This window comes from Dermacentor variabilis, chromosome 4, assembly GCF_050947875.1.
Source record: "Dermacentor variabilis isolate Ectoservices chromosome 4, ASM5094787v1, whole genome shotgun sequence".
Lineage (NCBI taxonomy): Eukaryota > Metazoa > Arthropoda > Arachnida > Ixodida > Ixodidae > Dermacentor > Dermacentor variabilis.
The window spans coordinates 95,618,616-95,631,033 of record NC_134571.1 but is presented as its reverse complement, the minus strand read 5'-3'; the positions used below and the strand labels follow the sequence as shown (position 1 = coordinate 95,631,033).

Genomic DNA, 12,418 nt, shown 5'->3' with positions numbered 1-12,418 from the left:
ATGACAAGGGACGAAGAAGGTAGATGCGATCAAGTGTTGGCATGCAACTAAGATTTATTTAGGAAGAACAATAACTATATATGTGCTCAAGAGGAATGATAAAGCATGCATGAATGATTGAGCATGCATGCAAAAAAGATCAGGAGTCATGTTCTGTTCCAATTCCTTTCATTTTTCACTCTTTTTGCTATGCATAATTGGCTGGCATAAAGCTGCACCCTCGCTATTGCTGGGATCAGCTACTAAGCAGGGCGCATGTGAAGAAATGAATTGCCCATGAAAAAAATCCTTAAAATATACTGCCGCAGGTTATGTTATTGGCCAACAAAGTTCAGGACCTTTACCATGCAGAACAGGTGAAGGTTTTTCTTGAGTTTATTTTTCCTTTTTTTCATGCCTATGTGACAAGCCATGAGTTTTGTTACAACATAATATCTCTGTTTTGTCAAACAATGGGACGCAGCCCTACGCCTTTCACTGCAAAGCCAAGGAATTGATAATTTACTTTTTAGACAAAGGTTCTTTCTCTTGATCTAATCTTGTATTGAAACACAATTCCATTTGACCAGTGTAATTTATTCCACATGTGATAGCGACCTCCTTTATGCATTAAACAAATTATTTCGTGTGTCTGGTTGATGAGTCAGGCTTGCAGCTTCTTTGAGCATTTTTAATGACCAATTTAATTATGCCTTTTGCCTTTCACCATTGGCTGAGAGGCTGTGGTGCCACCGTTATCACCAAAATTGCTCACTTGGCATGGTACATGATAAGAAAAGGACAATGGAAAATGAAATGAATCATTACATAGTATGATGCCTAGTTTCTCATTCGTGATCATATTTGTCATTTTTTGGGGAGCTTCTTCAACATTCCAGTCGCCACAATTTGCAGAGTTTGCGTATTGGTTCTGTAGAAAAGGTTGCAGAATAGCATTTGTTCTTTATTTTTCAGCTAAAAAAGGTATTTGGATCAGCAGCACTCCCTCCGTTCCCACCGAAAAAGCTGTTACCATTGACACCAACGCAAACTGAGGAACGACGAGGATTCCTTGAAAAATACATACAGCTAGGTATGTGTGTGTACATGTCAGCTGTGATTTGGTGTCAGTGTTCTTGTGCTTTGTGTTTGTGTGTATTGCATGCGCTCATGTGCAGTCATGAGCAACATAAAAGGGTTTGTTTAATTCATTCTTAAGCAACACTTACTTATTACATATGGGTTCAAATCTCGCATATCAACTTCTTGTCATCATGTATATAGCCCCTCTCAACACACGAAAACATTGGCTTTGATCAGATGTTGGGATGCTTCCGACACACATGCTTGTGTGTGCTGCTCTTTCTTTTTTTTTTTCTTTTCTCTTGTGTTTGTTACATAAAGTTTTATGGACTCTTTTGTCTTTATAGTACTTTTCAGTGTCTGTGTACTGAGGGCAGTTCTTCTTTGGCAGCTCACTTGAAGGAACTTGTGCATTACTTTTTTGAGGGGCAAATCTTTGAGAGGATGGCAATGTTTTTTTCGCATGAGCTGAGAGAACCTTAAGGTAATTTTAGTACTGTGGACAAATGTTTTCTGTGTTAAATGACCAGTAAATATCCTCAGGTGAGAGCACTGAAGATAAAAGTGACAATGAGAAAGTCTAGAGAAAATGGTTTCTGTGGTGATCGCCCACAACATGATGGTGTCTGAGGAGTTTGTGGAGTACCATAGCCTAGAAAGTTTTCACAAATAAACGACTGCATGATTGTTCACGCAAATACTATTTCTTCAAAGCACCTTAAACTCGCAAAATAGTTCCCGACTGGAACGACAGCTAAGTGGGTTAATGCTCATGACTACAAAGAGTGAAGGTATAACATGTAGCTTTCTCTTTGCATATTGTCTTGTTTAACGTATTTATACAAGGAATGTGTATACATGTAGCCACTATGGTTTTCTGACAGCAATTCTTATGTTGAAAAAAAAAAGCTATTAATTATTAGGAGCATGTAATAAATGCACGTAATCATATGGGGGGGGGGAGGGATCTGGAACTTCTTGGAACAAATGGCACTTTTACTACTAATCTTTAGCTACAGAAGAATGTCTTAGTGTCTGGTGAGCTTGATGAGAAATCATGCTTACTGACCTTTTGCTCTCTTGCATTTGCATGTTATGTGTCATTTTAGTTTAGGTTTGAGTTAACAATTTCTTCAAGACATTTATTTATGCTATTTATATTGCCATTAGCCGCAGTGGAAGTTGAACTCCTCAACAAGTAATAGCATATACTGAATGCCTGCCTTCATTGCTTGTTTGTGTGAGCCAAGAAAACTCGTTATAAGTAGTGATGGATGACCCTTAGCCAACAGCAGAAGTACCTGCTCATGGCTGTATTGTCTCTGCAGCTAGCCAAGATGCTCGTGTCTCATCCGACGAGGCTTTCACGGGCTTCCTGCTGTCTGCTCAGCAGGAGACCATGGGTGCCCCTCCCAAGGAGGTTGACTTTGACGTGTTTCTAATGAATTGGCAAAAGGTCACCGTCTCTGTGCTCTCCACAGACCCCACTGACGTGGTTATGGATGTAAGTTGTCTCATCTTACAGCAGTGACTGAAACGGGTGTATGGGCATGCATGTATATGCTTAGGCTGCGTTGCAAGAGTACAGTCAATTGCAAAATTGTACCATACATAAGAGTTGCGAAGAGCTGAATTTCAGTGAAACCAGGGCACATAGCCTTGAATTAAAAGTTTTAATCTAAAGTAGCTTTTGCGACCACCGCTGTGATCCATAAAATTATAAGTGCCATTTCTAAACAGAGCCGAAATTTACATTTCTTGTGGAACCAGTGCCCCACAAACGTTTGCGGTCGATTGCATCTACTTCACATAGCCTTCATATTTCGTTCAGGTACCTGGACTGAGGTCATCTAAACGTTTCCACAGCACTCGTGAAGTCACAGAGCACTAACAGTAGAAATAAGGAATTGTAACCTAATATTGCTGTTAACTTCAAAATTTATTTCTATATTCAATATTGGAAGCACTACATTGTCACAGTCAAAGTGATCCTCACAGGGCAACACCAAGCCACTACGAATGGGACCAAAAAGAAATTTTAAAGGAACACCAAATAGGTAAACAACTTGGGCTATGCTGTATTAATTAATCACCTTTGTGCAATAACAAAGAACTCATTCTTGCCATGAAAGAAGACTTTTGATGAGCCAGAAAAGATGCTAAAACGAAAGATGAATTGGCAACGCTGCCTTCAATTTCATTTGCTTATATGAGAAAAATATCTTTTAGAGGTTTGGGTCGCGAGGGGGAAGTGGTCAAAAATATTTTGCATTCGGACCCTAGAGGGTCAATGGACATATGCGTCCTACTCTTTAAAAAAACATTCAGTGTCAGTGTGACAAATACATTCCACTTTTAAAAAATAAACAGCTTGGCATAGCAAAGTGAAATTTGTTGTAAACTATTTCAAAGCACCTCATTTATTCATACCTCACAGAAAAAGCTGAGTTTTGTAATAAATATAGGCTGTTCTACAAAAGGGTTTAAAAAAATGTTTTGTTTGTATTGCTCTCTTTCTTTTTTTCTTTCTTTACAAATGGATTGCCAAGATATAATTGAAGTGGGACAGATGTTTTAGCTCAGATTGCACTATTCACTTGCTTCCTAAATTTTTCTGTACAGTCTATAACTAGTGTCTGCAGATATCAGGTTATAATTGTCTTGCCTGAAGCAAGAGGAAACTTGAAAAAATTTGATCATGGTAGCTTACTTGTCATCATTTAAATCTGCTTCCTCGGTTACAGGCTCTTATCACTCTTTGTGTTCTCATTGCAGGCAGTAGCAAGGGAGATTGGATTGCCTCCAGACCTCATATGCTACTTTGCTTTGTTTTTAGTAAAAAGGACAGATGCGGACATAATCAGTGAGTTTCAACTTAAACTATGTTCAAGACATTGTGTGTTTTAATACTTTTATCATTTTTCATAACAAGATCACATGCAGGAAGACAAGCTGTTACATAAGGCTTTATCAGCTTGAGCGATTATATTGATAAAGCTGATGTGAAAGTAAAGAAAGCAAGATTCAATGCGATTAAAAACTCTTTGTTGGATAAAGCTGATGTGAAAGTAAAGAAAGCAAGATTCAATGTGATTAAAAACTCTTTGTTGCCTAGAGTATGAGCAGGGTTCGGAATATTGCCCCAATTGTGCCATTTTGATATTCAAGCAGATAGGTGCGCCAAATTACGCCAGAAGTGGAAAAATAACCGAAATTGTGCCAAGCTGTGCCAGAGCAGCTTTGGCAGGTGTCAGTGAAAGATCACCGATGCAGCGCAAGGCATTGCATAGTTGATCTCTGAGGGCATGTAAAAGTAACTTTTGTATTCTGGCTGCCAGTGGACGCGAGCAGCCACGCCCAATTAAGTCCCAATGAATAAAACTCCAGACATAGGAGGCCTGGAGCTAATCTGCACCTAACTGTTGTTGAAACGGAATCACATGGTTGTGTTGGTGCCTTTTCCGTGGCAACTCATGCTGTTGGCCACGTCTTTTTCCTTGTGTTTTGTTGCATTTTGTTTTGACTCGTGCCGCTGCCATGCCAGTTGCTCCTTATCACGGTGCGCAGCCCCATGATCGTGAATCATAGTATCACGTCACTTGCATTGCTGCCCAGTATGATCGCCGTGATCAAAAAGCTTGAACTGAGAGGGTGAGTGGCAAGGGAAGGTGCATGTGGCGAGGGGATTCAGAAAAGAGGAGGCCAAGAGAAGAGAAATGTCGCTCCCTTTAGCTTATTGAGTGGGCTTACACTCAATCACTCAATGTGGACGCCAGACGTCTGGGTTCCTCTAGTGAGTGGCAAAGCAAAATCAGCCGCATGCATAATCCTGGTTTGAGCTAGTTGGCATTGCTACATTACTTAGAAATATCTTTGAATAGACTACTGGTGGGTTCACTAACTGTAATGTCTTCACAACTTCTTTTGGAAAACACCTCCAATCACTTCACCAGCACTTAATATAAAAGTAGTAGGAGAAACACCTTTAGGCATCTCTTGAACACTTATTTAATGCTGCAGAAAGTAAAGGCTTTTGACTGTTACCCCGCTTAGTTATAATATTGCTCTACATTAAAACTTGTATTCTTCAGACGGCTGAAATAATAATATATCTGTGTTACAGACTGCTGTAAAATCGGAATTTATCTGCTCCGATCTGCTACTGGATGAAATTTCATCTGCTAAAAAAATTGCCACAAAATAACTTTGGGCATTAACATCCCTGTATGTGAAAAACTCATTTGGTGAGGCAGAAATATACTTAACCTAGTGTGCGTGCTCACCACAGAAACAAGTGAATAAAAGCCTAACTTTGGCATTCTGCACCTTGTGCATGTCCCTAGTATGTAGCCTGTACACATGAAGTTCCATCTGGTGTGGTTCATAAGAAGCTGTGTAACGACTGTGGAACTACCATTGGCAAGCCTGAGAACCTCAAATTATGCACGAAGCAGTGAGAAAATTGCATTGTGAAAAGGCACCGTGTTTGTGACATGCTGTCAAAAAGGCATCAAATTGACTAGAACTCGGCATCAGTAATCTATCCAGAAAAAGTCGCAGTTTCATCTGAAAGGCAAAGCATCGATTGCGATACAGTCGAACCCGGATTTACCGAACCCGCATATTTTGAATTGTTGGCTATATTGAACACACAAATTACCCCCTTGAAAATACTATGTAAAAGTATAGGACAATTGCGTAGTATATCAAATTCCATTTTCGTCTGACATTCGATATATCGAGTGCCGCGCCGCGCCCCTGGAAGGTGCGCTTTTCCCAAAGACATTCATGTCCGGTCCTCAGGGGAAAACATTTCTGCAGTCAGTCAGCAGGCTTCTCTGCACATGCGCGGCCGTCGCCTAGTGACTGAGACGCAGAGCCTTTCCCCCTTTCTTGCGCCCCACCGGCGCGAGCTCTCGCTCCTCCTGTACCGCCGGCGTGTGCATTTGGCAAGGCCATTGGAGCTCAACGAAGAGAGTGTGCAGCATTGAGACGCGGTGATGTTTCCAAGCCACGCTTCCTGGGGAAAGGAAGAGAGAGTGAGGGGTCGGTACGGTCGCTGCCAGAGAGGGCTCAAAAAACGAAGCATAGCGAAGCGTTAATTGCACCCACAGCACCTTCGATGGCATATATCCGCCGATCTTTTTCCCCGCTCTCTTCTTTCGTTTCCCTTTGCCGTTCCTTTGCAGCCGCGCTGACTGTCGGTCGAACGTTGGTTCTTTATTCTATGAACAGGCTTCGCTCGGACTGCTCCATCTGCGCATCGCGCATTTTCTTGTGTGTACCTGTGTTTCAACATGCCGTGTGTAGCATGTATGATTGCGGTCATCTGGTGAGCTATGGCATCCGCGGACATAAAAAAGAGAAAGAATCTGGACTTTGCAAGAAAGTTTGAGGTAATCCGGCGTGTCGAGAACGGAGAAAAGTCCTCCGTGGCAGACGCATTCGGCATTCCGTGGTGTACTTTAAGTATGCTGTTAAAAAACGAGCCGGACATCAAGCTTAAAGCAGGTGAGGAAAGTCGCTCGGGAGCGTGTCGTGTGCGCCCTGCTGCTTTTGACAAAGTGGAGAAGCCACTCTATACGTGGTTTCTTGAAATCCGAGCGAAAAATATTCCCGTGGATGGCCTGATGTTAATCTAAAAGGCCAAATGGTTTGCTACGGCTTTTGGCGAAGAGAACTTTTGCAGTGGCACTGGATGGCTGCAACGGTTTAAAAACCGTCACGGCATTGTAGGAAAGGCCATTTCAGACTAAAGTGGGGCTGTCAGCAGCCAGGAGATGCAGCAGTGGCTTTCTGAGGAGTGGCCGAAGATCACTGCGAAGTTTTCGCCTGCAGAAATCTTCAATGCAGACGAAACTGGTCTCTTTTGGCAAATGTTGCCGAATAAGACTCTCGCTTTTCGTGGAACCTCATGTCACGGCGGTAAAATGAGCAAAGTGCGTGTGTCGGTACTGCTTGCAGCCAACATGGACGGCTCGTGCTAGCTACGGCCATTCGTGATCGGGAAGAGCAAGTCACCGCGCTGCTTCAAGAACTGTAAACAGCTTCCCGTCATCCGCTACGGCTGTAATAGAGAGGCCTGGATGACACATCAACTTTTTGTTGAATGGCTGCAGGCTTGGGACGCTGAGTTGGGCAAGTCGGGCCTCCGAGTTTGCCTTCTGGTAGACAACTGTTTGGCCCATCAAACGACTTGCAAGCTGCAGCACATCGAACTGAAGTTTCTCCAGCCGAACACCACAGCGAGACTGCAGCCCCTCGACCAGGGTATCATAAAGGCATTCAAGGTAGGCTATTGGAAGCGACTTATTCAACGGCTCCTTGAAAACCTCCGCATAGGAACAGATCTCAAGATTAACCTGCTCGGCGCGATCCAGATGATTACTGGCGCTTAGGGCAACGTGAAGCAGGCCACAGTAGCCAACTGTTTCGGCAAGGCAGGTCTTGAAGTGGCCGGAGATGAATGTCCGGAAGCTTTAGATGACGATGAGTGCTTGGACGACACGTTTCGTGACTTGTCCAATTTTCCCGGCGCCGTCCCATCCTAAGTTACTGTTGATGACTTCATTAACGCTGACAGCGAAGTTAAAGCGGTAGCCGACCTTGCTGATGAGGACATTGTGGCCGGAATAGCTGGCGTTCAAGACGGTGATTCCAGCGATGACGAGGGCAACTGTGTTTTTGAAGAAACGCGTCCGTGCACAGCCACTGAACTGGCGTCAGCGTTCAGCCTGATTCGTCACGGTTGTGGCGAAATGGAAGGCACTGGGCTCTCGCACCTGGACAGTCTCGAGAAGATGGAGACTAGTGTATTCAAATTCATTTCCCAGAGGAAAAAGCAGCCCAAAATTAGTGATTTTTTTCCGTGAAATAAAGCGCTTTCATATTGTGTGCACATGCTATGTGATTCGCGGCTGTTCCAATTGGTAAGCCACAATTTTTCATGATCGCGAGTGCTTTTTTGGCCTATATCTGCACATCGAATTTTCGCTATATCGAACTATTTTCCGATCCCCGTCAAATTCGATATATCCGGGTTCGACTTTATCAAGTTAGTAGACACCTATATGAAGTAAGAATAGTAGCTCTGTCGGCTGTGCAAAATTGTAATCATTTGCTTACTAATTAAATAAATAAGCATGGTGTCACGTGTGCACAGGCAAACATTAACACATCTTGCTCGATGAGTGCTGACACTCGCTGGTGAGTGCTGACACTCGCTGGGAAAATACTGGTATGAGGAGGAGCGGCAGCAACAGAGAATGAATTTAGCTTCATGCTGTCTCTCGCTTCAACACAAACTAAGTGGCGAGAACACAGGGCACATGAAGCTATGTGTCCCTGGCACACCTAGGTTCTGTACTCATCGCAGATCACTTTCAAGATAGGGCCCACGCCATATGCGGCAGCTACTGGAGTAGAACCCCTTCCCCCCAGTGTGCTATGCGTGACGAAAGATGGTGTGTTTCCTCCCCGCTTTTCTCCCTTGTTCACGCGAGATTGAACTGCCATCGTCCGCTCACCCTCGCACGCTTTCACTTGCACATACAGCATATGGCACGCGGCATCAATGTTATCGCCCTTGGCCTTTGTACGGAACATCACGGTGACGCCCACAGAGACGGCAGAAATGTGCCTGGAGTGTCTATATAATGGCTATCGTAATAAAAGTGGCAATCAGCACGTCAACTGTTAGGCTTATCGCGCACTGTCTACAAATCACGAGAAACGCTACATTGTATATAAGGCAATATGCTCAACATTTATTCATGCTCACTGTGCCATTATATTTGTGTTTACCTCACTGTTTTTTTCACCAATATTGTGACAATTAGCCGATACGGGGCTCCAAATGTTAGTTATAATTTTATCAGTTTTTACGATGATAACACATTTTATTTCATATATAGATGCCTACATAAATGGGAACTATTTTGCTATGGGGAAAATAGAAAAAAGCAAAGCACTTATAAAACTGAGTTTTCCCAAATTGTCTAGTGTTTGCCTGGACTCTTAAAACTTTCAACGTCCTTGAAGCAAGAGAAGTTGACAAGTTATGCATGTACTTCCTGAAGTACTCTTTATAATTTTCTTACCTCTTTGCTTTTCCAGTTCAGAAACGGCTAGAAAACTTTGAGGCCCCTTACCTCTCCCAAACATCAGCTGGTCCAGGTCACTGTATTGTTATCAGGAAAAGGTATGCCAGCAAAGCATTTTCCAGCTTTGTTTAAGCTTTGAATAAAATTAAGTGTAGTTCAAAATTACTGAATGCAACTTATAATGGATAATTTTTATGTTTTACTCAAGCATTTGAAAGGACGATAGTGTTGTAGAGCACTTGGCACATGTCTGCCCTGTACGTCACATTCTGCATGCATGGTAAATGTAATTTGCACTTTGTGTTTTGTAGTTGGCTTGGCCTCTTTGCAGTGAAGAACAAAAGTGCTTTCATCACTGCTGCTTTTGTATGTCGTTCTGGTACAAGTGAGAGGTGGTGGGTTTTATTCCCAGCTGCGACATCTGTGTTTTGACATTGATGGAATTAAAAAATGTTGGTATACTTAGATATACAAGGTGTTTCACGTAACTTGTGCCAAGAATAAAAAATAGTGGTTAGCCACAGTTGAATGAAACCAACAGCATGTTGTTTGCCATCATTTGGCACTTCTTAGAGATTTCTTATATTCTGCTTAATTAGTTGATTAACTAAGATGAATTATGCAAAATTTTAACATTCACTTTAAGGCCAAGTGTGTGTCATTGTATTGTAGAGGGAGTTCAGAAACAATCAATACAATATTTTGTGGCAGCGTACATGCTGTGTGGTGATATTTTTCAGCGTTTGAAGAAAGCCCACAAAATACGAAATAAAACCATGTAACTGCACTTGCGTGCTATCGTATTGCAGCGCTCTCAACTGTGCGTCGAACCTATCGCTTATCAAGGACAACGATGCTTCCTTTCCGTGCGCCACAGTAAAAGATGCTGAGCACTGTAAAGCCGATGCCTGGAGCCTCGGCCACTCACTTCACCATGGTCCGCGCGTACGAACCCCGGTTGAGAGCGCTGCAATATGATAGTGCATGAGCACAGTCATGTGGTTTTATTTTATATTTTGTGGGCTATTTTTATATGCTAAAAAAAAATCACCACGCAGCGTATATATTGCCACAAAAAATTAGATTGGTCGTTTCTGAACCCTCTCTACAACGCCACGAAACGCACTTGGCCTTAAAGTGATTAAAAATTTTGGCATAATTCATCTTAGTTAAATAACTAATTAAATGGAATATAAAACATAATCTAAGGAGTGCCACATGACAGCAAACCGTATGCCGTTGGTTTCACTCAGCTGCGGCTAGCCACTTTTTTAATATCCTTGGCACAAGTTAAGTGAAACACCCTGTATGTGCGCATTAAAGAACTGCAGCTGGTCGGGATCCATCCAGAGTCCTGCATTATAGCATTTATCATAGCCTGTGTGTGGATGTTGGATGCTAAATTCAATCAATTAATCAACTTATTGGTCTGTTTTCTTTTACCTTAAATTTCAATAGCCAAACCTCGGAACCTCAGTTCTTCCTTTTTTTTATTTTCTTAGGGAGTACAGGTTTTTAAATAATCCTTCATTTGTCACGAGAGGAATTCTGCCACTTCAACTGGATCAGTTTATAAGGCGGCCATGGCTTGCACAATAAAGATCAGTTATCATATAGCTAGTTAAACAAGTCCACAAATCACTTTTTAATTACTTAGCATGCAGTATCATTTGTGGAATTGAAACTGAGCAGTGCTGAAGTCCGGTCTATTTAGCAGAAATCCAAAGAGAAGCACCAGTATTGGGACATCCATACATAAAAGTGCGTCGCAATGCATTGGCATCCCACCTACAATCTCCCCAGGAAGCGTTTTCTGATGCACTGTGAGACAAAACAAAAAAGCATATTTCATGACACATTTGGAGGATGAGTTTCTTGAACTTAGTGCTGGTCACTGTAGTATTTATGTTAACATGTTAGCACTGACTTGCTTCAATTCTTTTAAGGCGAAAGCCTTTCTAGACTCATGGTGAAGTTTGTGTCAGCAGACCTGACCGCCAGAGTGTCCGCCGAAGCATCATCATGACATATGAAGACAGATTAAAGACAGATTAAAGAATGAAAAATGATCAATAGTGACAGTTCGTGAATGATGACGTTATAGTAGGGATTGGTAGAGGTTAATAATGACTAGCAGTGACTAATAATGACTACTAATGACTTGTAATTACTACTAATGACTCCGAAATGACCAATATGTCTAACGGTGGCTTGTAATGACCACAATTGATTAGAAATGACTAGAAATATCTGCTAGTTAGTAGCAATGACTACTAATGACTTGCAATGACTTCTAATGACTACGAAATGATCAGTATGTCAAACGACAGCTTGTAATGACTACAATCGATTACAAATGAATAAAATGCTTACTAGTGAGCAGTAATGACTAATAATGACTGAAATGACTTGTAATTACTAGTAATGACTATGAAATGACCAATATGTCTAACGGCAACTTGTGACAACTACAATTGATTAGAAATGACTAAAGATGCTTAGTAATGACTTAAATGACTTGTAATGAATACTAATGACTATGATATGACCAACAAGTCTAACAATGGCTTGTAATGACCACAATTGATTACAAATGACTAAAAAGCTTAGTAGTGAGCAGTAATGACTAAAAGAAAGAGAAGAGGCAACGAGAAAGAGGTGAACGATAAGAGGAGGTAGAGTAGGCTTTCGCCGTTCACCTCTTAAAAGAGATCTTAAGAGACCCTGTAACTTTTTTGTCCACAGAAGTTCAAGCTTGTTCTTACCTTTCTACTAGTTCATGCAATAATGACAAATCCTTCTTATTTTCCTGGAACAACAGCTACTGGGACAGCGGTTGGGACAATGCACTGATGGATGACCGTGTAGCTCTGAACCTAGCCTACGTGCAGACGTTAAGTGACGTGGAACGTGGCTGGGTGGTTGTGCCCAAAGACACACAGCGACAGCTAGCCACCCTTCAAGCCAAGGGCTCCAAAAAGGAGGTCTGCTTGCTTTTTTAACGCATCCAGTGCAATTCTTCAGAACTTCTGCTAACACTGAAGTCAATTCTCCGCACTGGCATGGTAAAAGAAACATCTGCACTGCAAGATTTTTTTTTTACCATGGCAGTGCAACTTTTTAGTTATACACACGATGCCAGTGTTGTCTGTAGCACGATGGGTAAGTTCATCACCATTACTGGCATCTGGTTGGTTATGTGTTATGAGGCTGCACCTGAACTTTATAAAGGACAGGCCTTATTTTCATTGTGA

General features: G+C 42.0%; 1 protein-coding gene across 2 annotated transcripts in view; it reads left to right on the top strand.

Moving 5' to 3' along the window:
* LOC142579537 (sorting nexin-17-like) overlaps positions 1-12,418 on the top strand; it is a 37,920-nt gene that overhangs the window by 2,929 nt on the left and 22,573 nt on the right. For both annotated transcript variants that reach the window (XM_075689864.1, XM_075689863.1), the window contains exons 3-7: positions 955-1,072; positions 2,391-2,566; positions 3,838-3,925; positions 9,178-9,262; positions 11,986-12,148. In XM_075689864.1, the coding sequence (XP_075545979.1) occupies positions 955-1,072; positions 2,391-2,566; positions 3,838-3,925; positions 9,178-9,262; positions 11,986-12,148 (630 nt within the window). The remainder of the gene's footprint in view (positions 1-954; positions 1,073-2,390; positions 2,567-3,837; positions 3,926-9,177; positions 9,263-11,985; positions 12,149-12,418) is intronic.